The 25,461-nt window shown below is 47.4% G+C and overlaps 1 protein-coding gene across 4 annotated transcripts in view; it reads right to left on the reverse strand.

Annotated features, from left to right (window-relative positions):
• cadm1a (cell adhesion molecule 1a) overlaps nt 1-25,461 on the reverse strand; it is a 277,211-nt gene that overhangs the window by 21,843 nt on the left and 229,907 nt on the right. For 3 of the 4 annotated variants that reach the window (XM_061248848.1, XM_061248846.1, XM_061248847.1), the window contains 3 exons: nt 23,577-23,673; nt 21,191-21,363; nt 9,826-9,915 (listed from right to left, as the gene is read on the reverse strand). In XM_061248848.1, the coding sequence (XP_061104832.1) occupies nt 9,826-9,915; nt 21,191-21,363; nt 23,577-23,673 (360 nt within the window). The remainder of the gene's footprint in view (nt 1-9,825; nt 9,916-21,190; nt 21,364-23,576; nt 23,674-25,461) is intronic. The other variant, XM_061248849.1, reaches the window with a different exon arrangement.

The following is a 25,461-nucleotide window of genomic DNA, read 5'->3' on the forward strand; positions in this document are numbered from 1 at the left end:
TAACATTGGTCTTGGTCCATTATTAGATAACATGCCTCTTGAAAATGAAAAAAAGGTACCTGCAAAAAAAAAAAAAAAAAAAAAAAAAAAAAAAAAAAGGCTTGGACAGATTGCGGCATTTATAAGGATGGTCATGATGTTTTGCCGTACTTAGACATCCTCGGAGGCTGGTGTCTGTCCTTCACTTGTGGAGGGGTGCGTGCACATTGTACTTCTTTTTTTTTTTCCCGCCACCAAATTTAATCACAAAAATAAATTAAAACAGAGTCCTAATGCGTCACATCAGTCATAATCTCAAGCATCTTAAATTGCTCAATTGAGTGGCACTGAAAGATTAACACACCCAGCCACACCACCCTCTATCTATTATTCATTATCTTAACTAGTGGCAATAATATCAAATACAAGAGCTTGGAAACATGAATTATAATAATAAAACTGAACTGGAGAAAATGAGAAATCGCTGAGAGTCGCACTTTAATCATATTACTTTTTTGGAATTATTAGGCACAATTCACAGTTACTGGGTATGTGTGATTCAATAGGCAATTCAGTACCTTTCCCCACACCTTAAAGAGGGCTCGGATATAAAAGCAATAGACATTTAAAATCACTAGTTGCTACCTGAAGCCAGGTTCCAATGACAAGTACCCATAATTTTCAATGACTTTGATCAATAGAACTACTTGAAAGGAATCATCAAAACCCAAGGACTATTGGAAAAGGCAGTGACTGTGTGATCTATCACACAGCGTCAGACACAGCAGCAGCAAGACTGACATTAAACTTCAAATCCTCATCTTAATTTTTTTTCTTGCCGGTCGTACAGGGCATTTTGTTACCGAGCGGGCCAGTTCTGCAGTTCCTTTCACTCACATTTCAGTAACTGGCAGGGACGGCAAGGCGCGGTAAAAACCCGGCGCCTCGCAGGGCCCCCGCGCCCGTTAGCACGATAGCGCGGGCCGAGACGGCGGCGTAAATGGCGGGTGTCAAGCAGATATACGAGGCGGCTTCTGCCTCGTTTTACCTTGGGGCCCGGCAGGCCCAGTTCAAAGGTATCGGGAAAGCAATTCCACATAGCCCGGATGCTTGTTATGTGGAAAAAACATCACCGATGACAGTCGCTGTCAGGACGGCGAAATCCGGACCTGGAGCATGACCGAGCGCTCCGCTCCTTCTCCGAGGAGATCGGATCAGATCTGCCCGTAATCCGATTGTTGCCTTTGATGATTTTCGGTAGTTTACCAGAAATCTACTTGAGAACCCGGAGATGCATGTTTAATTCAAAATGTAGAGAGAACAGCATGTGCACTTAAACATTTTCATAAGGTGACAAGCTCAACAGCCCAGAGCGACTGAGACAGAGCGTTAGGAAACTTCCATGGTTCAAAAAACCAATTTGATTTTCATTACCGAAATGAATTCATGTTCAATATTAAAACCACACTTTGGTTGACAGAAGTACAGTAATTTGATGAGCTTATGCACATTTGATACACAGTTTTCTACACAGAACTGCTATATTCACCCGTATAAATCGTGAACATTCTGAAAAACATTCATTAGTGCATAAGAACTAGCTTGCACGCAATTTAAAAGTGGAACAGTTAACTAGGATAATGCATGTAACAGAATTTAAAGGAGCTCTTTGCGTGATGACTCAGACATAAATTCCAGCGCACACTCGGATTAAAAATATTAAGCCGATCTTCGCAGCAGATCTTCCTTTGTATTTGCGATGCACATTTTCTTTGATTAATCATAGTCTGAGGGACGTCTTCCAGCCCGTTAAAATTCAGACTTCTTGCCCATCCTTTGTATCACGAATGATGCAGCAAAGTTCAAAGCTGCAGCAAGGGAGAGCATTCTGCTTTACCCCGACTCTGGTGCTTATTCTGGGGGATGAGAGAGCCTGGCATGGAAGGTGCTGGTTGCTGGGACTCACTGGCTGATCAGTGGGGTCAAGGTGCTTGGGTTCACAGTGTGCTGGCAGGTTTGTGGTGGGGTAGAGGTACTTGGGTTCACAGTGTGCTGGCAGGTTTGTGGTGGGGTAGAGGTGCTTGGGTTCACAGTGTGCTGGCAGGTTTATGGTGGGGTAGAGGTACTTGGGTTCACAGTGTGTGGTTTGTGATGGACGGTGGGGTTTACAGATGGTTTGTGCTATGGTCACAGCATCTCAAACATGCCCCATATTGAAGGGAGCGGGATCGGGAGGAAGGCCTCCACACGGTGGAGACAACTGTAGCTTGCAGTTCTCAAATTTAAAGATATGGGCTCGGAGCGTATGCAATTTCTGAACACGTATATTTTTAGACCACTGATTACCGAGTATTACGACACTGCCTCAAAAACGAGCTGCTGCAAGCCATGCAAAGTAACGCGGCACGGCAACATTAGACTTCACCACCAGACGTTCTCCTCACTGGGCGTGCTGGGGGGTTAACGTGCATTACAGTCATTTGGGAAGGCCAGAATCTCCCGAGATATGGGAGCTTCCACTCACTCTCAGGCACCTGATTTTTTTTTAAGCCGACGCACAGCTGTTATTTCAGGGCCTCTGTCACTGTGGAAGGGATGAATTGGGTCAAAACTCCAGATGGAGTGCATTTTCCCCCCCCCTCATTTTCATTTAGGCAGTGCTTCTAAAACAGAGGAGATGTAATCATTAGTTAACAAGGGCTAATGCGCTTTAATTTTTTAATAACCCAACTCAAAAATGTGTGCAGCTATTTATTGAAGGTAAAACATTGTTGGCAATCGGTGTGTGCCTGCCTTGATTACTGCCTTCACACTGCTGGCCATTGATTCTACCAGCTTTTGAAACGCCACATTACATTACATTACATTATTGGCATTTAGCAGACGCTCTTTTCCAGAGCGACGTACAGTTGATTAGACTAACCAGGAGACAATCCTCCCCTGGAGCAATGCATAGTTAAAGGCCTTGCTCAAGGGTGCAACGGCTGTGCGGATTGTGGCTACACTGGGGATCGAACCACCGACCTTGCGGGTCCCAGTCATTTACCTTAACCACTACGCTACATGCCGCCCCTCATATCATCCCGGGACTCTCTCAACCCTTCCCAAAGACGACACGTTGATATTACTCCACGGCCTTCTCCCTCTTCACCTGCTCCCACAAGTGTTCCATTGGGTTTAGGTCCACCCACCATCCTCCCCCCAACAGCTAAAGGTGGCCTGACATTTTCTTTTAGGGTCACTTCTTACAGTTGTTCCCGTGCGTTCTCTCCCTCTCCCTCTCCCTCTCCCTCTCCCTCTCTCTCTCTCGCAGCCCGAGACGAGACCAGCAGCTGGGCTCTGCGCGCCTTTTCAAAGGTCCCTGGTCCTCCGCTCCAGCTGCAGTCGTATCAAAGCGAAAGCACGGAGCGGGACCGTGATCAAACCGCGCGGGGACCCGGGGGGGGGACCGGCTCCGCTCCGCCTGGCCAGCCCCGAGCCCTCGCTCCAGGGACGGATCAGCCAGGCCGAGCTCCCCGCCGCTGGAGGATCAAACTCGCACCGGGAGGGTTTGAGAAAAGCGCAGTTCGGGCGGACACGCGGTTCGGGGTCTGGTAATTAGAAGCCCCGGCGCCCCCTCTGAGTCACCCCGCGGGCCCCCGCCCCGCTCGCGTGGGAACGCCGCCGCGCGACTCAGCGGCTGACGGACCGCCCCGCCCTCGCCTGCGCTACCCCCCCTCCCCCGCCCCCTTTTTATTTAACGAGCAGAAACGAGGGCACAACTTACTCACGGAGCACCGGATTAGCGCAGTCACGCTAAAAGGACGCAGATATGCAGAGCAGCGTTCAGAGTGGAACGGCTAATAGACGCTCGCTCAAAAACACGGAACACAAAACCTTTTCGCGAAAGGAAAGCTACGCGGGAGGGACGACAGAGAGTGCAGGAGATGAATGAGGGAAAGACAACGAGGAGAATTTCAAAAACGAAAAATGCAGAGCACCCTGTGGTGTTTAATTCACGTTAGTTTCTCCTTGTAAAACACTGATATGAAAAGCGGTACATAAATAAATGAAGTTAGAAATAAATAAAAAGTCTCGGTTTGTCCTCCACCTCCTCGTTCAGGTAGCGTGTGTGGAAGGAGCTAAAGCCGGCTGGGGCGAGCGGTGCCATCCCACCCCCCACCCGAAACCTGAGGGGCACAGCCCAGAACAAGACAGAGGGCGACACTGCGGCCGCTGGAACTCCCAGGCTATCCGCCATCACAGGTCCGTGAATGTGCTTTAAATGAGCTTTCATATCCCTGCCGTCGTTTAGTGTCTGTATTTTATTTCACTACCATTATTACTGTTATAAGTTCTCATTTAGTATTTTTTATTCATATTTAATTTCATCTGTTTGGATACGTGCGATATAAATAAAGATGTTTTATTATGATTATTATCCTGCCCACGAGCTGCGCTCCAGAGTCCCTGCGGGTTTGGGCGGAGCTGTACGCCGCCAGCGGGCGGTGACCAATCACCTCTCCCCTGGGCCTTTGTTTCTGCCACGCTACGGGTCACCTGGAGCGGTGTCCTTGCTGGCATCAGCAGAAGCACTAATGGGCACGCTGTTCTGCGGCTAACTGCTGGGGCTAACTGCTGGCTCTGCATGGGTTTCAGAACAGGAGGGGGTGGTGAGGGGAGGGGTGTGTGTGCTGTGCTTTACCGCTCCAGAGATCGCACACATACCAACAGCTCAACTGAGCCCCAAAAAACCCCAGCCAAGCAGTTCCGGATAGCTTTCATTGGTTGAGAAACCTGCGAACACATGAGCTTTCAGCCTTATTCTACACCGGAGCATTTTCCTGGCCTGGACCTTCATATCGTCTCTCTGTTTGTTAGAGAATTCAGCAGTTTCACTAAAATCCTGAAACTTAAAAACGCACCGTGCTTCATTTTACATGTGCGGGCACGTGTCTTGCTAGTACACATGTGCCTGTGTGCATGCTCACGTGTGAGCCTGTGCGTTCCTACCCGTGCGTGAGCGCGTGTGTGTGTGTGTGCATAACCGCGGTGTGTCCCTGTGGGTTTAAGTGTGCCTGTGTGTGTGCTCACGTGTGAGCCTGTGTATTTCTACCCATGTGCGTGTGTGTGCATAACCCCGGTGTGTGCCTGTATGTTTACGTGTGCCTGTGTGTGTGCTCACGTGTGAGCCTGTGTATTTCTACCCATGTGCGTGTGTGTGTGTGTGTGTGTGCATAACCCCGGTGTGTGCCTGCATGTTTACGTGTGCCTGTGTGTGTGCGCTCTGTGGTTCTAACCGCTGTTCGCGCTCCCGTGTGAGTTTGTGTGTGTGTGGTTCTAACCGCTGTTCGCGCTCCCGTGTGTGTGTGTGTGTGTGTGTCTGTGTGTGCGTGTGTGCGTTTCTACACGTATGGGCGTGAGTGACAGCGGCACTCGTCCCTGTGTGTTTACGTGCCTGTGTGTGTGCGCTCACGTGTGTGTGTGTTTCTACCCGTTTGTGCGAGTGTGTGCGTGTGTTTCTACATGTGTGTGTGTGCGTGTGCGTGCGTGACCGCGGTGCGTGTCCCTGCGTGTTTACGTGTGTTTATGCCAGCAGACGGAGCGGAGGTGATTCAGGTCCGGGGTGCTGATTACCTTCACACTGCTTTATGACTTCCATCTCCCACCAGCCATCATCGGCCGCAATCACGGCACTAATAACAATCTACCTCTACATAAAAAAGACTTATCGGGCACATTTCTGTGTTTGCGCCATGCTAAGTGCGATAAATTTGCCTCCGACGGAGACTCTCAGCTATGTATCAGGGTCCCGCAGTCGCCCTTTTCCCCGCGGTAATGCAATTGACCTTTAGCGAATTAGTCTCTTTCAGCCGAGGCCATCTCTCCCCGTCTCATGTTTATTCTGCTGCAGGAATCCAGACAGGCAGAGAAATGGACTTCCTCCCGCGCTCGCGCAAAAAACCCAATTCATTTATTCAATTCAGAAATCAGTTTGCCAGATGGCGTTTATGCAATTTAAGCCCTGACGACAGGTTTTGATTCTGTTTTTTTTTTTTTCTCCTCTCCTGCCGCTCTCTGCTTTTTCTTCGGGTCTGGAGGGGAATAAATTGGCTGGCGATTCGGTTTACGGTGGTTCATCAATTAAAAATGGCGGCAGCGCTGGATCCTAAATCAAAATTGTTTTATTAGCCGGGTAACACTTAATGAATGTCTCTTTAAATCCTGTCTCTCGGGTTGATTTTATAACCGGGCCAAGGAGGACTTTCCTCTGCAGAGAATGCAGGTACAGCAACCACACGGCTGTACCTGTGACAGTTCATCACTCATAAACAGTTCCTTAATAAGCTTTCATAAGCTTAAAAATAGTACACTACTTTTATGCTTTTGCCTTTGGCTTATAAGACCGAAGAATGAGAAATGTATGGCACAAAGATACGGAAATACAAACTAACGTTTTTCATTTTCGAACACATTCAGGCACATATGGCCCTTTTCCGTCACACAATTACCGTGAAGCAGGGGCAGGGACAGGAATGGAGAGCGAGAAAGCACTCAGCTTTGATCAAATTTGCAAAAAAGCACTTTAATTTTGCTGTTAAAGGGAACAAATGAGGAACATGTTACGAGAGAGATGATAAAGGGGGGAGGGAGAGAGAGAAAGTGAGTGAGAAAGGGAGAGAGGGAGAGAGTGAGAGAGAAAGGGAGAGAGAGAAAGCAAGGGAGAGAGAAAGCAAGGGAGAAAGAAAGCAAGGGAGAAAGAGAAGGGAAGAAAGAGAATGAGGGAGAGAGGAAAGGGAGAGAGAGAGTGAGGGAGAGAGAGAGAAAGGGAGAAAGAGAGAGAGAGGAAAGGGAGAAAGAGAGAGAGAGAGAGAGAGAGAGGAAAGAGAGAGAGAGAGTTAGGCTTCTGATGCATTCTTTTCCCAAAATCCATTTAGGAAAAGAAAAAAGGGGGGGGGGGGGACTTGCATTTCCGACATATGGATAAAGATCCATTTTGAAGCTGTGCTTAACGCGGAGAAAGCGTGCGCGCGGACGCTCACACACTCAGAGCGCAGGGGAAGGAGTGACATCTGTCCCTGTTGTGAATAGCGGTGCGCAGGGCTCGTCCATTTAGCCATTTATTTTGCAGTATAAATGGCAATTTAGTCATTTCTAAATGTCACCTCGCAAAGCAGGATGGCACTTTAGCCCTGCATTAGGGTTTAATAGATTTTTTTAAAGTGCAGTATACCCTATTCCATTTCTACTTCAGCCAGTTTATCAAAAATGTATTAAATTTCTAAGTGGCCTCTACCTCTGTGCGCTGATAAATTCATTTGGTAATCCTGATCTATAACCGTCCGCAGTGTGAATAAATAGGACCTGCCATTTGAGACCAGCGCGGGTTTAAGGCCATCATTTTTTATATATAAATACACAGAAATAATGGAACTCTCCGTGGAGTTACGGAACGAAAGGACCTTGGGAAAGTCATACAGGCCTGCCTTGCGAATGGAGAGGAAACATGCCATACACATCGCATTCAGAAAAAAAAAAAAAAAGGATTTCTATGGACCGATTGTCCATGATGCATTTCATTTCTAATCAACTACGTGAAACAGACAATATACAGGCATCACATAAATACACACTCGCAGTCTATCAGTTAAGTAAACATATCTAAAGGTTTTTTGTTTACTAATAAAAATAGGCAGTGTACTGTACCAGCAGTCCACCTACCACACTGGACATAATTATGTAAAATGCCAATTACCAGCAAAAAAATAACTCAAGTGTAGTCCACACCCACCATAGAACTGTGCAGGTCATTAGACACACCATTAGTGTTGTGTAGTCCATACACACCATAGAATTGTGGAGGTCAATAGACACACCACTAGTGTAGTGTAGTGTAGTGTAGTCCACACCCACCATAGAACTGTGCAGGTCAACAGACACACCATTAGTGTAGTGTAGTCCATACACACCATAGAATTGTGGAGGTCAATAGACACACCACTAGTGTAGTGTAGTGTAGTCCACACCCACCATAGAACTGTGCAGGTCAACAGACACACCATTAGTGTAGTGTAGTCCATACACACCATAGAATTGTGGAGGTCAATAGACACACCACTAGTGTAGTGTAGTGTAGTCCACACCCACCATAGAACTGTGCAGGTCAATAGACACACCATTAGTGTAGTGTAATCCATACACACCATAGAAGTGTGCCGGTCACTAGACACACCGTTAGTGTAGTATAACCGTGGTGCAGTTCAGTTCTTAGGGGACAGCACCATTGCCCCCACCAGTAAATACCCAGGAGTTAAATTGACTGTACGTATGTAAAATGTAAAAGAATAGGCAAGGAAAAATATCACAAATGACACAAGCACTTTCATGAGTACCTGTATTTTTAACATAGCGGGTGGGCTGATTGTATTCATTTAGAAAAGGGGAAGGGGCTGGCCGGAGAGAAATAAACGACGGAAGAACACTGTAATTTGAGAAAATGGGACGCCAAAATTGGGCTGCGCGGCACCTGAAGGCGTCGCTAACAAATCTTTGTTTTCCGATGCGTTTGACCCCCGTGTCTAGTAATTTAAAACGCGCTCGCAAATGGCGTATTCCCAACACACGCCAGGCAGTGATGGAAGAGGGAGGCTTCACAAACCCCTGTGATGTCTGCAGAAAGCATACGCTGCGCTGTCAATCCCTGACAGCTGCCAACCTATCAAAAGCCTCGCCTCTCCCGAGCAGAATACCATTATCGGTGCAAATGAGTAGGTGACTGATAACAGATGACTGGGTCCAGCCATCACACAGTCTGCCGTTCACATCCCTCATATTAGCATGCGAGGCAGCCGCGATACATCTCCCAATGCTAATATTAGCCATAGCAGGGTTCTCTACTCGCATTACCATACAGTATATATATATACAGTACATACATACAGAGGCAAGCAGCGGGAGGGGGGGGGGGGTTTAAAGAGGCACTCCATACTGTAGTACTATTGCCATATGCCGAGGAACAGTATGTACATGTACACACCTGGTACACGCTAGCACACACGTGATGACATCTTTGCAGTTTTCGCTTTGAGGGAAAAGGGTTCAGACCCTGGCTGAAATGCATTGACCCCCCCCCCCCGACCTAGGGCTATCATCGGCTGCCTTCTTCCAGGGCTCCATAAACAGCGTGTTGTGATTGCCATCCTCGAGAGGCACAAAGGCAGAGAGGGGCTCTTTAATCCCGGGCTCGGACAGGGCAGGCTGCGGCCCCAGATCCCGATAAGATTGGCGAGCCGGGGACACGGAGGCTGCGTTTTGAGAACGGTGCGACAGGAAAGGTTTTTCTTTCTCCCCCGCGTTCGGCCGTGACGGGCTGAGCCAGAGCGGTCCTGCAGGACCCGGTTATCGCTATCAGCGGGAGGGATCTTATCGGCGCCCAACTGCCTCTCTTTCTCTCGCTTTCTGACGCTCTCCGTCTCTCTTTCTCACACGCGCGCGCAATCTTCCAGGAGGAAACTCTCACCCAAACACACTCACGAAGAAACTCTTCCACGCACACACTCGCACACTCACACTCAAAGAGAACACTCACACTCAAATACCTGGAAAGTCACTCGCCCTAAAACTCAGCGTTCTGCCCTCACAGCCAGCCCAGCGCAGCGCATGCGTAGATGCATGTGTACGCATACAGATTACCCAGAAACGTGACCACACAAAGACTGAGAAACACAGCAATGTCTCACCCAGCTAATACAAACACGCACACACACTGAGTAAGAGAGTGAAACCCACACACTCGTACAAACGTGTTCACACACGGTCCCGCTGGCAGGTTAAGGCAGAGCGAGGGACTGGCAGAGGGTACTGTACCTTGGGCATTGTCTGGAAAGGTGGTGGTGGAGGTGGTGGTGGTAGTGGAGGTGGTGGTTGTAGTGGGTATAGGGGTGGTGGTGAGAGCATCTGGATGGGAAAGCAAATAGAACAAAAAAAGACACATAGAGAAATAAATAAATTATGGAACAGAAAACAAAAGGCACAAAACAGGGCAAAGAATGATGGTCTTTTTCTGAAAGCCATTGATCCATGGGCAGAACATATTCTGCTTGACAGATGCCTGCTTGGTACTGTATGTGGTATATAACCGACCAATAATAGTAACACTCAGTTTTTGCCTCTTAAGTGGTTGATCAGTTAATATTTGAGATGTGAAAGTTGTGTAAGTTTAAGTTTTTAGATTTTAAAAAGAACTGAAACTTCCTTGTGCTTTGTCGTCTTTTCCGTACAGAAATTAGTGCTTTTTCTACAAACAAAATGTATTCCTGAAAATTGTACTTAATGTACTTCTCATATTGAGCTTTTTTTGCAATCGCAAATGGTAAACAAATGCTCGCATTTTACCTACAGGCTACAATATATTGTACTGAGCAAGAACCTTCAACCTTATATCAATAAAAAAAGCCCATCACAAAAGTCAATAAAAAGAAAGACAAGTCATAACTGATAACAGAAAATGATATGATATACATGGTGAAAGTGCATTCAAAACATAAAACGGATAAAAATAAAATAAAATAAAATAAAATAAATAAATAAGGAATGCTAAAATGAACAGGAGGCTGCAGCCGGGCGGCCATTTTCCCCAGTGCCTGCCATTTCACATCCAGACCTTTTCTCTTTTTTCCCCCTCTCTCTCTCTCGTCCAGAGATGTCAAAATGTGGAAGCGTCTAGCTAAAGAGCTCGGTGTTTACATGCTGTCCGCAGGCATGAAGCCTTACCGCTGGAGATTGCCTGGAAGTCAGAACAACACGAGCGTCAGGCGGGGGTGAAGAGGGCAGCGGCGGAGCTTTTGGCGGGAGACGGACGGACGCTGACGGCGGAGAGGGGATCGGGCGGCGGCCGCTGTGATAAGAGGCGTGAAGGCTAACGCCGGAGCTTTGGGAGTGTTTGCCCGTCTCCTCCAGACAGATACTGCTGTGTTAACATCTGCGGCAGGGCGGGGGGAAATTGCCTGCCGCTCCGTCTCGCTCTCTTGCCACTTTCCCGCCCGCGCCGTTGTGAGGCCGCGGCGGGAGCGGAGAAACAATTCCCCACTAATGATGGACGAGGACACGGAGCCCGAGCCCCGGACGTTTTGCCGCTGGGGGCAAAAGAAAAGTGTCATGTTCGCCCTCGAAAGCCATGGGCCCCACGTCCATCCATAAAACATGGACTCTGATAGAAAGCGCTGAAACTTACTGTAGATTCTCTGAGGTAGTGCAGATATATTTTCTGAACTGGTTCGATCTTCCATTGGCAACCTGGCAATTCAAATTGGGTAGGGAATGCGAAAGATTATGCAGCCAATCAGATGTGGTGCGATTAGGTGGGTAGTTTTTTTTGTGGGAATTTGGCCAGGACACTGGACTCAACACCCCTAAACCTAGCCAAAAGTACCATGGGAGCATTAATGCCCACAGGCATGTCTCAGCTGAAAGACTACAGCAGTGCTTCCATCCCTGTGCAGGGGCCTTGTGTGTTCACTTTGGGCCAGAGGGGAGGAGTGCCCCCCCACTAGCCCACCAACACCTCTCCCAACAGCCACCTAGTCTTCCTGTGAGGCACGAGGAGCACACACTGGAGTGCTAATGGAGCCCACAGCTGCCCTTTCCAGAGTACAGAATAGCATGGCTACTGGCATAATATAACTTTGGTTGAACATTGTGTTTCAGATGGGCTGCATTTCAATTTATGTTGTGCAACAATGCTCAATAAAAATATCTATTAATTTACTGAATAATTGCTTTTTTTTTTTACCACTTATTTTACTATTTACTATACTGACAGTAAGAGGTTTACTACAAAGCATACACAATGGAGTCAAGCAGCAGTATGCTACACCAGATAAATGCTTTCCACGCTATCGAGCGAAAAAGACGGGGGAGGGGTTTGTTATACTCAACTGCTATACTATACTCACTTTTGTGAATACACTGAACCCCGACCCCCCCGACCCCCGACCCGCCCCCCCCCCCCCCCCCCCGGATCCGACCAAGAGTGTTCTCAAGGAACTTGCTCCTGGAGTAGTCGTGACTTATCATATGCATACATTTCTCTACACGCCATAATTACACTGGTAATGTTAGACAGTTCTTTCCTCTTAAGCTTTCATAATACAATGTCCACAAGGTGCGGAGAGGAAATCTCCCGTGATAGACGTGAGCTGCAGGGTTTACTGTAATTTCTCCACAGAGCACATTCTCCCACTGGCTTGCCGTTTTTTTCTTTTCTGCGTTCAACATTGAGGCCGGTTTCCCTGACACACAGACAATAAACCGTGGCAATCTGATATGAGGAAATCCTCATATTTCAAAGGGCTATCTGATGAGATTTTCCTTCTGATTTATGAATTTGACTGTTTCGCCGTAATACCGGGAGGAATTATCACCATTTCTCATTATTTCTTTCCCACCTATTTCACTAAACCCATTAAACATGGCAGACGCAGATAAACACGAGCTGAGCAGTAACTGAATTAAACACATATTTATATCTCTATATTATACCTGCTTTTTTTTTTTTATATAACGTCTAGGCTTAACTCGGTCATTGAAATTGAGATTAGTATGCGCTCTTCCCCCATATGCGTGCCCGCTATTGCTGACTTCTGGCGCCGTTTCCACGGATACCGCTGCCACTTGACATTTAGGTATTAAGCAGCTATTCGCCACGGATGGGGAGCGCCGAAGTCATCGTGTTTTCAGGCACTGCACTGTGCCACTACATCACTGTGGGAGTCTGAAGGCGGCAGTGAAACTTGCTACGCTACGTGGGCCTGGATGGTGCTAGTGGGAAGTGGGAGGTGAGGTTGGCACTGGGACCATGCGAACGGCGAGACCCAGTGAAGTCCGTAAGTATTTGGACAGTGACACTTTTTTTTTTTTTCTTCTTAACTATGTTCCAAACATGTTATTTTGGTAAGCACATTGGCGTATGTCTCAGACTGTTTTCTTATGTCTCAGCCTCATAATGGCTTCCTCGACTTTCAATGGCACAACTCTGGTCGTCGGCCAGAAACAGGCAATCAAAAGCCTAGAATCAAGACCAGATAGCGCTCTTATACCTGCACTAATGAAGCGATTGAACGCACATGACTACACGGAAACACCTGTGAAGACATTTGTCCCAAATTTGTGCTTGAAAATTTGAGCACCATGCATAAAAAGGGAGGAAATGGTTCACCCTATATGGATGTAAATACCCACATATTAAATTATACCCATTGTTTCATTTCAAAACCAATGGCTGGAATACACAGCCAAAACAACTGAAAATGTGTAACTGTCGAAATACATAGACCGCACTGCATCCATTTTGGACTTCACCGGAAGGTGCGAGCGCTGAACGGCGGTGTCGAGGAGAAGGGACTTCTTCAGGTCAGGCGCTTTTCCCATGTGACCCGTGTCCTCTGCATACCGAGAAGCATGAAACGCCTCCCCCCTCGCCCGTTCGTGAGGATCAATAACCCCGTAAATAGACTGCTCCAGCGGGAGCAGAGCCGCTCCCCGGGTCTATACGGCATCCATCGTCCTCGTTATTTATCCGTTTTTTTGAGAGAAGGATGCGGCGCGCACGCGGGGGGTGCTCGTGTTTACTCTGGCACCGGGGCGCCGTGCGGGGAAGCAGCCGGCACGCGTGACTCCGCCCGCGCTCCCGGCCGAGCCAGGTTTCCACCGCTCCTCCGCGCGCCGAGCGGGCGCACTCTGGCACCGGCTCGCAAAATCCGGACTCGTCAACACGCCTTACTTTATTAAAGACACACAAACTGCAGAAAGGGTTTCCTTTTTCCCGTTTCTGTTCAAGTAAGGCAGCGATCGTTCAGATTGAGAACCTACAAAACTCAGAACAAAATGTTATTTTGGGAGTATCTTCAGTGGTTGGGCAGCTTCTCTGACCCCAACACTAAACCATCCTCCTGGGCCCTCCTCTGATCTCCCCCCTCCCACCCAGAACTCAAACTGACAGCATCCACAAAACACGTTTCTCTGCACCTCAACTCTCTGAGAAGGGGAATGAGAATTCTCTTTTTTTTCTGCAGGTAGAGTTCTTTCAGAGATTTGTAGCTTTGGCATGTCAATAAACCACTTTTATAGATCCCCAGCTGTCAAAGCAAAGTTGTTACCTGTCCCAAACTAAGGTAATTCATAACCCAGGCCCTTGAACGCTATTACCGAAGTTCCCAGTGCTGCGCTTATGTGCTAATCGCTCTTGGGCAGCGGACAGTGCCAGTACACAGGCTCCCTGAAACCTCGCTCTGAAATGGGGGAGCGTACTGCCATCTCCCGCACCATTACTTTCTTCTCCCCAAAAACTTTGATGTCGACCGATCTACAAAGCACATTAGGAGAAATAATAGATCGGAAAAGATAAAAGGTGTGTTTTTCTTTTTCTTCCCCGGTTACAGAAAGATGAGAAAGATGTCATTTTTCTTTTCAGAACCTGCGTTCGAATTATGTGCCAGGAAATCTGCGCTAGCCAGATGAGCAGTCAGGTCTCTATTAATTTGTAAATGTGCCAGCAGTTGAAATGTCATGTCTGTGGATTTACTTTGTACAAATGAGCATTCCGAATGACCTTGTTTAACTAAAAATGAATAGATAAATAAATAAATACATGAATGAATGAATAAATAAATAAATAAATACCCTACAAGACCTGGAAAATGTATGCATGCAGTTGCCTTGGGTATGTTTCCATAGACTGCACTTGTTCTAATGACTGCAAAAAAAAAGAGCAAATTAGCTGAAGAATCTTGCCGGCAGCAAAGTCACATACACGAACGTCGTCGAGAGGAGCTTATTTAGTGAACATATAAGAGCCACACGTGTTACAAATGACACAAACCCACAGACACAATTACCTGCATTTTAAATAAAGGTTTAAAAACCTCAACTGATCACCCCCGACCGCTCCCACCCGTGATATTAATATTCCTCGATGTTAGACTTGTAATTTCGGGTTAATGCCCATTTGCGGTTCATCCACCGAGATGTTCTCTCCCCTAGCCAACACAGAAAAGCGATGACTTCGAAGTGGCAGACCTGCCAAAACAAACCAATTGAATTTTCAGTGGTGTGCTGCTGTGAGACGTGCCGGAGCCAAACGCCGGCGCTGTGGTAGAGCAGCGTAATTGGTTTTATCCGGTTACGAACTGTGAGCACTCAGCAGATGTTCGGGATCATGGGTGTCAATAGCTCATTAAAAAATTTGGACGGAGGAGGGAGGGATTAGTAAAAGTTTTCCTTAAGCCTGTTTGGATATGCGAATACTAACCGCATTTATTGAAAAATGCATACATTTGTACGCGAAAAAAAACAAACAAAAAAAAAAAACCTCCAGCTAATTGACATTCAGATTGCTGTGCGCGCCCGTGTGCCGGGTTGATGTGTTTACTAAAAATGGCTGTGAATCAGCGGCAGTCTGGAGGTGCGAGCCTCATTAAGACAGGAGTCTTTCCCTGAAGTCTCTGGGACTGCTGAAAACTCCCAGGGTGCAGGTAGGCTAATGGAAGATGAGAGCGCAGACTCAATATTTAATATCTGTGACTTTCCTTATTCCCTGGTGGGCACTCCCCCCGCCTCCCACAACCCCCGCGTGGTGGGGTGTACGTGGGTCTCGCGTTCGAGCTAAATGTGGAGGTGTCTGCACAGGGGGGAAACTGGGGGGTAGATAATGGCGGGGGGATTAATGGTGAAAAACAGCCACCCAGGAACAGCTATGAAGGGGCTTTCTAACTCAACTCTGGCCGGTGGTTTTTCACAAGAAAATAAAATTTAAAAAAAAAAAGAATATGAAGGAGTAATCTCAACACCTCTCACTCTGCACCAAAGCTCTGAGTTTCCAAAGCTGCTCTTACATTATTGGCATTTGGCAGACACTCTTATCCAGAGCGACGTACAGTTGATTAGACTAAGCAGGAGACAATCCTCCCCTGGAGCAATGCAGGGATAAGGGCCTTGCTCAAGGGCCCAACGGCTGTGCGGATCTTATTGTGGCTACCCCGGGATTATAACCACCAACCTTGCGTGTCCCAGTCATTTACCTTAACCACTACGCTACAGGCCGCCCCTCTTACGTAGGTGGACTCGTGAAAACGCAGTGTTTACACAGACCCTGCATTGACGGCAGTCACAGAGAGGTAAGTGGTGACCGGCAGCCCGGGGCATTACACAGCGTTGAGCCTGGAGTCACGGCGAGCGCAGGTGTGGGTGGCAGAGCTAGCTCTGAGTCAGTCAGGATTATCCACACCAGCAGCTGCAGACTGCTACAGGGATGGCTGCTAATGGAGGGGTAACCCAGGAGCCCTGCCCTACCCTTTACTCACACCACCACCTTTAGGACAAAGCCCACCACCGCAGACTCATAGCCAACAAGCTGGGCCCGATGAAACCTACTGCTTATGTCTGTATTTTTTGTATTGTATATATTGTATAGTATAGTATAGTATAGTATTGTATTTGTACATATGGTACTTTTATTGTCTTTTTATTATGCATTTCCTGCCCAGGGACTGAGGCTGAAAATGAGCTCTATAGCTAAATCCGGTGCTAAACAGTGTGCTGTGCACAGTCCCTGACAAATATATAAATAAATAAAATAAAACAGGCTGGTGCTTGAGTGTTCCTTTACTGGGCATGCCACTCGGAAGCCCTGAGTTTCACAAACAACAGAAAATCAACAGAAGTACATTACATTAGTTTCCAGAGCCGTCATTCTTTCAGATTTTCAGATCAGGTTCTGTACATAGAGCAGGAGTTACAATCCCCAATATTACACAACAGGTCAAATAAGCCCCCCAGTAATAGAACATGATGACATTAAACATAACTGAATATAATAAAGATGGGGATTTAACATAGTTATAGGGATATATAAGGGATATATTGTATTTTCCCCTTAGAATTCAGCAGAAATGATCATTTCACAGCTTCTTTAAAATAAGTTATACTGGGGGGCAGTATTTCTGTGTCTATGCATTTCATCCCCCCCTAAATATTCAAAATGAAGTCATGTCATTGACACTGAGCCTGCACCGCACAGACAAGCCACAGTCCCCTCTCCTCCTGACGACACGACACGGAGTTGGATTAAGGATTAATCAACAGAACGGCGGTGAAAATGGGCTCTTTAGAAACCGGGGGCAGGCCTCGGGCAGTCTGCTGCAGACGGGGGTGTTCAAAGAGTTGAGCTTTGCCCTGTAAAATAAACCCTCGAAACCCCCAAAAAACGAGCTAGCCATACGCTGGCACTCCAGACTCATAGACTCGTCCTAGTTCAGCGAGGAAAGATAAAATATAAAACGAAAAAAAACCGAAAAGACAGAAACGCCGTTTCTCTAGCAACGCTAATGAGAGCAGCTTATTAAAAGCCACACACCTGCAGCGACGCTTCCCAAGTAATCAAGCAACGGAATTTACGTGTTAATAAACACGCCGCCGAATTAAGCCGGAGAACTGTCGGTTTTTTTCCCCCAGTAAATAACTCTCCCGGGGAACGGGACTTGTTTCCACCCCCGGTAATGTTCTTAATGTACTGGCTGCATTTGCTTTGTTTCTCTTGTTGACAAATGAAAGGTCAGCCAGGCCCAAGAATTGCGAATTACAGCGTTTAATTGCCTGCTATAATTAGTACTGCTTAACTGGCAGATTAGTCAATCTCAGTCATGTTCTTCCACCACTTCCACCCCTACCCCCCGTCAATACATTATTTAAATGGTGATGTAACTGCAGGTGGAAGATGATCTTAATATAAGTCGATGTAGGAAGATGCTGCGATAATGTTATGCCATGTACAGTTCAGTCAATCAAACGTAATTAACATCTGCAGCTAGTTGCATTTAATTTTATTACAGTTTAATTTTTACCTCATTTACATTTATACGTTAACTCGGATACATCTGAGCATTACTTTCATTTAAAGTGAAATTAAAGCCGCCATCGCGTCTTTTAGTAAAGTATAATGGCTCTGGAATATTGAGCCGGTAACTTCATTCCAGGAACGTAGTACATTTCGGTCCACTGAACTCCCCAAAGAGTGCTTGCGGAAAAGTTCCTGCACGTAGTTTTGAGTTAAACTTAATGGCAAACGCTGATCAGATCCGTGCCCTCGTGACAAGCCCTTTCTCATGATTATTAAGAAGCTATTTACACTCAGTATATTCAGTGCACTGTATGTCCCGCTGTAGAAATGGATAACGTTCATGTTTAAAAAAGCTGGTCTGGGTCACTGTACGCGCTAAGAAAATAATTAATGGTGCGAAAGGAGACTTGAGCAGTGGCATTAAAAATAGCATAAATGGCCTTTTATAATAATGTTTATTTTTTAACACTGTGGAAAGTGTTAAATAAAACACACACACCCCACCACACGTAGAAGTTCAGAGACAGGAGGGGTGACTCGCATTTGCCTCCACTCCAATTTCCAGAAGACTTGAACAGACATGGCCCTGGCAGACCCTCAGCCAGTCTATTCATTGGAATGAGGGGAATATGTTTGGTCACTGTGAGAGTTCCCTGTCCTTGGCAATGAGATAAGATACCAAGGAATCCATTTTGGTTCAACTCTTGTAATAATATGCAATTGCTGCGATGCCTATCGACTCCTACCCTCACTCCCCACGCAATGAAAAAGCGGTAGTACCCAGAATTCCCCGGGAAATGTAAAGGATGTACGTGCAGTGCCTCCCGCCCTTTCTGAAGTGTGCTTTGAGGACAGAGAGTCTACGGCTGACCCAGACATAACGTGGGGTAGGAATTATCAAGGTTTTTCACACATTAGATTTAGTGGCTCGGGCAAAGCTCTCATACGTGCCACCGAGGTAAGTTCAGAAAAATGTTGGCAATACAGCCCGTACCCTGATACTGCGGAACAAACAGGAGTGGGGAAACGCAGAAGGAAGTGGGAGAAATTGGGTTAGAGTGTCCCAGCCGTCAGGAGTGGCGGGAGTCGGCGGACAGCCCTGCGGCTGCTTCAGGAAGCGGAGATTGAGAGGGATCGTGACGGGCCGTCACGCCTGGTCTCCACCGGGCGGAAGCAGGGCCCTGATTGGGTTAGGGGCGCGCGGTAAACTTGTTAAGGCCCCTCTGGGGGCAGAGGAAACCGGGCAGTACGGCAGAGCTCTCCTGCACACCGAGTGCTCTGGAGGAGGGCGTCCGGTTTGGACCATTTTTCAGCCTAACTCGTTTAGATCGGGCTGTCCCCCGCTGGAGTTCGCCGTCGACGCTCCGGGAAGGAGCTGATGAATAAAGGAGGAGCGCTGCTTCGTCTCCCAGCCCGGGGTGCCGGGGGGGGGGTGTGTCTCCAAAAGTGTTAGCCGGTGGATTGTTCAACACTGCTGCTTCGGTTACAGAAATCCTGTTGAGTGTGGACCGCGAACGCAAGACTGTGCCAAGTGTATATTTATTTTTTCTCAATAACGCATCATTAATGATAATGAAAACAAGAAATTACTAAATAAAAGATATACAACTTGTGTACTGCTTATAAGTGCGTATGTCAATAACCGCAAATAGGCTTATGGTATGTTGTGTCAACATTGATGCAGCAACTGACATTATCATGACATACCAAGTGAAATGACACAAGATCCTTACGTCGGTTATTGACGCAAGCGCTTATGAATGCTTATTAATGTGCTTGTGATTATGAAACGGTAATACAGCGGAGCTTTCAAATAGAGCGTTACCCAAGTTAATATCGGTTCGGGCACGCGTCAGTTACTATGTAATTACGTGCCTGTAATTAAAGTGCATTTCATGCTCAAGAATTTGACTAAGTTAAGCGAATAACTTTAGACAGTACCGTAGGAATAAGGTAAAACACACTGAACAAAAAGGAATATCCACCGCGACAGAGAACACAATCCCTGCGGTGTTTGGGGAAGCTGAGGGGGGGCTTGCGTCAGGCCGATCCGGTGGAGTGAGATGAAATATCGGCGGGACCCTTAAATCCAGCGGCGGCGACGGTGCGAAGCCGGCGAGTTCGGGACGAGCAGATGTCACCGTGGCAGTTTGAGGAAGAATAATTAGGAGGGGCGCGGAAAGAGCAGATGTCGCCACGCCGCCCCTCCATCGCGAGCGTGCCGCCGCGTCAGGGAGGCGCTGTTAACAGGCCCGGCACTCAGGTGTCAGGAAACATGACGCGGGATTAAGTGCTGACAGGCTCGGCCTGGCCTCCTGTCTCCCGCATTAGCAATTCTAATGTTCGACACGATTTGCTGCCGAATTACCGTAGATATTAACGGCAGCCGCGGCAGACATCAAAGTTATCAGTAAGAAAGTGCAGACAGCACCTACTTATGCCTGCAGTCGGGGGGATTCAATGGAGGGGGGGGGGGGGGGATCTGAGTAATGTTTTTATTTCACTCGCATTTATTTATATATTATTTTGCTAAGGCGTTTGCTTGCATCCTTCCCGTTTTGTTGACAAGAATGGCTGACAGCCACACGTAAGCCGGCTAGACCATTTACCCTACACTTTACATGAAAGTCGGTGGTAGCGGAACAAAGCTTAAAAAGAAGAGTAGTGGTTTCACAACTAATGCACCGTGCGTGTGTTTACGAGGGCACGGCGGTCATGTTTACTCGGTCTGAAAACTCAGACACAACCATGTCCAAACTCATTCTCCCTCGCATTGCTGAACTGCTTTGTCACTCTTTCAATGCTTTCATTGAAGGCAATTAAGCCCTTTTTTTCAAGGGCTTAGCATCTTAATCATTGCTGGCAATCGTTCAAGAGCAAGAGAGCTTGCAATATGCTTTCATAAAATAATTATCTTTTTCCCCCTCCCTCTTAACAGCTACTTAACACAGTAGGCAACATCACAAGACAAGTTCCGTTTGAAAATGACCCGATTAGGACCTGGAATGCCCTGTTAAGAAGGAAATGCAGTTGGAAGACAGAAAATGGCATGTTATTAAATACACTACAGCAGGGATCATCAAATCACGGTCCTTGAGGTCCGAGAACTGCTGGTTTTCCACCCTCTCTTCGCCTGGGAGTCAGGTGGCCAATCAGTAGAGAGTCAGAAGACAGTCCGGCCAATCAGCAGCACAAATTGTTCAACTAATTTACCTGTGAGAGAAGAAAACCAGGGCTGGATTTGGATTCGGGGTCCAGATTTGATGATTGCTGCGGTGCAGCTCCACCGAGGAGCCTATGAGAGAGAGGCCACTGACAGAGCCTAGGCGGGGTACGTACCATATACGTAGAGGATGTAGTCGTCGTAGGCCTCTCCCACGGAGTTGGAGGCCACACAGCGGTAGGTGCCGTTGTAGGACTTGTTGAGGTTCTCGATGAGCAGGTCGGTGCCCGTGATGACGGCGTGGGACGGGACATCGTCATCAACCTTCACCCAGTTGATCTGCTGGGGCCTGCGGAAGAAGAGACGCCATCTTTTACTCATGCCCCAAACCCCAGGCCCCCTGAACCCCAGGCCTCCCGAACCCCAGTCTCCCCAAACCCCAGTCCCCCCGAACCCCAGGCCCCCCAAACCGCCGGCTTTGACCCAGCTTGTGGGTCTTCAGAGGGGTTGAGGAAGGTTGCGAGATGAGAAAAAAAATGAAAAGTATTATGTATTATTATATTGCGTGCTCTCCATATTCACCTGCAGCAGTCAAGAAACCATGCTCCATTTACATATAGGGAAAGAGTGTCAATGAAAACACAGCTGTTTTTGAAAGATGACGCGCAACGCATTCCCCAAAAAAACGTGTGGATGGGGTGGAGCCCCGTGTCCTGCATTATCCGAATAAATCAGGTAATATTTTCCCTCCGCGGCAGCCATTATGGGATTAACACGGCCTCCAGTACAGTTGTGGAACACTTCCTGGCTTAGCCTTCTAAACTCAACACCTCATCCGGCTAGAAGTGATAGAATTCACTCTACCCCGGAGCTATCTTTAGCGCAGGCAGCCTCACTGTATCTCTGTATGCAATTCCTATTACCAGGGCTGTCAGCACACATTAATGGCTTGACAAACGCATGAGCACGAGGTGGATGATTCGGCTCGGCTTGCTTCTGGAAGCCAGATACCTGTAACCGTTTGTTCACTGTATCGACTATCTAAAGCCTGCCTTTCCCCCCACGAGCAGAGCAGAGCTGAGCAGAGCTGAGCACAGTTCCCGAGAACAAAATCCACTAAGGGAGAAAGAAAAGGAACAGAAAATTCAGTTACGCTCTCGCGTGTTTCCTGTACCACAATCGGTTCCATTTCCCTGGAGCTGACGCGCCTTTTTTATTGCTTTGTTTTGAGACGGTGTTAAAACTGGTTTCTGTCAACTCAAAAGGCATTGAAGAAAAATGAAATAAAAATGAAAACGGGAGAGAGAAAAAAAAAAAAAAACATATTACTGATAAAGATCTCCCGCCTTTGTTAGGAAACTAAATTTGACGGAATACAGTGAGAGATGTAGGGAGGAAAAAAATTGAGAGGCTTTGGATTAAAGAATGTATGCGCAGCACGACAATGCAACATTTAGAAAGACTACCGCAGGAAAACGGGTGGAGGGAAACTATGCGGAATACAAAATGGACGCATGACCAGAGCAGCAGCGTCTGACAGTAAACGACTGCAGATCTCCAGTTGCGGTAATGAAAATTACTGTCGATTTTCGGTTTGCTGTATTGATTGTATCTTTCCATCTTCACAAATTAAAATTACTCTGCGTTGGTGTCCCAGCAGAGGAAGTGCCAGGGGTGGTGAGATACCAACACGCCATTCCCTGTCCCGGTTCTACAGCAGTGAGGAGGGTCTTGGCTGTTTTGAGTGATGAGTGATGAGTGAACCACAAGGCCGATTGTTCACATTGTTGTTGAACTTTGCCAGTTAGTGTTACTGACCGCACCGGCTCCAGACAGATGGCAGCGGTCAACGGAAGAAAACTGAATCGCCCCTGTGTGGCCCTTCACCTGGGCTCGACAGCTCCCACTGCGACACCTTACCTGGAGCTGCCCGACTCCGACCGTTTTACTAACAATGTTCTCTGCTGGAGGGCGCTTCCTTACAACATCATCACTTACAGCAGAACATTAATCAGCTACGCTACTTTCTGACAAATTCACAACCGGATTGGTTACACACCAGCGAAATGGGTCATTCAGAAGTACGTGAGAGAGAGCGCATCTTGAAACACACAACAGCTAGTTTTTCAGCAAGCACAAATGACAAAAAAGAAGACTCTTTCAAGTGCTACTTTTAATGACTCAAACATTTCTTTTCCATTATTTGATGAATATTTAAATTTTGATCTTGAATCTGACAGCCCTATTTCTGTTCAATTAACAAGCACTCAAAACCTGATCTTGAAATAACTGAGCGGTCTCAGACTTGAGTGTTCTCATAATTAAACATGTTCTGCCATGACAGAGAGGGGAAACAAGATGTACAGTGTGCATCGAGTGCACGTTCTGTAGCTTGTATTCGTGATCACAATATGTCCTTATCGTTCTGAAAATAAATCCACCCACGCAACAGCTAACTTTCGTACTGAGGTACGTGACGCATACCGGCTCCGCTGAGCCGTCTTAAAGCCAGCACATGCTGGTGTAATTGCACTGGTGCAGGGTGTATTATGAAAGTCTTACTGTGGTTTGCCCTTTGCTTGGCAGGTCAACTCCAGATTCTCTCCTTCCCGGGTCAGGCCTTCGGGGAACTCCACCACAATCTTCACCTCGGGTTTATCTGCGGAGAGAAGAGACACCATTTTGATGAGACAGACACACACATGCACGCACGCAAACACACACACACGCGCACACACGTGCGCACACACACAAAATTGTTACCGTGACAACCATTTCTTCAAAAATAGCAAGGCTAGGCTAAGGGTTTCCGCCAAATAACCCAACCACACCCCACCCGCCCACCACCTCCAACAAACACACACAAAAAAAACATTTTCCCACGAAACGGCCATCATTCACGTACAAACGGCAGCTTGCCTCGCCCGGAGACGGAGCGGGGGGGAGGAAGCGAGAGGTAACGGGTGGAGTCGCGCTCGGAGCGGGATTGAGTTATGCTGCTCGGGGCCGCTCTGTCAGCTCCGCTTTCGCCCCGCAGTTTGTCAACGCGCCGTTCGCGCCCGTCTCCACCGCCCTGACCTTTCCGCCCCATCGGTAACGACCTTTCCTCCATCCATTACAATCACCTGCCTCCGCCCCGCCGTGACGGACACCGCCGACGGACTCGCCCTCCGCCTCTCGCCCACTTTTCTCCCCTACCTCTCTTCCCCCCCCGCGGTACGTTTCTTCTCTCCCCCGCGGTAGGCTCTCGCCGGTGCGCGAGGTGCGGTAGAGCTGAGGGCGAGGGCGTTGAGGGCGAGGGCGCGCGGTCCTCCGACGCATTCGCTCCAGGGCTAGCCGCTCTTTCCCGCCGTGCGTGCCAGGGCCGCGTCTGGAGCGCCTCGCATGCAGATGAGGAAACTTAAACGGCTGAACCCCCCGAGGACCCAGCTACCTAAACCCACTCAAATCCACTCCGTCACAGTCTGCTAATGGCGGCGCGCGAGCTCCAACATGCACCCCCTGCGTACGACAGGGTGAGCGCTGACCTTCCCCCGGATTCCGCCTGAATAAGAAAGAGACGCCACAGACTACAATTTCAAACAGGTTTCAAATAATTACAACATTATTTGATATATATATGCATTCCAATTTGCTGGGCCCAGATTGGCATGTTAAATGATAGGTGGTGATAATTGCAAGATCAACCGCTGATCCCTCCGCCTTAAGTGCACTTTCAAAACAGATTTGTTTTCTGAAAGAGGGGGATCAAAATATTGTGATCGGCAAACGTTTCTGATGTGTGCAACCCACGGTAGCTTAGGAACAGTCGAGACTGCTGTCAGTCCAATTATATGTAATGCGAGTGGGGTGATGCCTCCTTGTCAGATCCGTTTCCAGGGAGACCAAAATCTTGAAAGCAAAAAAAATAAAAATCTCTACTGGGGTGCCCTCATCTCTACATCAAAACAAAAACAGCGGTTTTTGATATGAATTTACATACAAGACAAGACAGGGTTTTGTAATTGTATATCTTGTACAGATTCCTTAAGGAAAATGCTTTTAAAAAAGCCTGTTTTTCATGTTGACCTTACTCAGCCTGATATCAAACTTATCGGAGCATCTTTCATCTGAATTCCACACACTGCCAGGGCAAATGACATTATCTGCAAGGATTTGTACGGTGAATATCACAAACTGGCTGAGACAGAACAAAGAATAAAACAAAGGGATGAAGAAGAAGAAAAAAAGAATAGATTTTAAAATATATATTATTTGTGAACTGATCTCGGCAGCTTTATAACAGAAATCAATAGTCTTAAATCCAAATAGAGACAGTGCACTGCATTGATGGGTAAGCTTGTGTTCCCGATGCCAGCAAGAAAACTATTAATTTGTTTGTATGCAGTGCAGCCTGGCTTTTTAAACAACATTTTTAACTTTTGCCAATTCCAAATGCAGATTAATT

This window comes from Conger conger, chromosome 7 (assembly GCF_963514075.1).
Source record: "Conger conger chromosome 7, fConCon1.1, whole genome shotgun sequence".
NCBI lineage: Eukaryota > Metazoa > Chordata > Actinopteri > Anguilliformes > Congridae > Conger > Conger conger.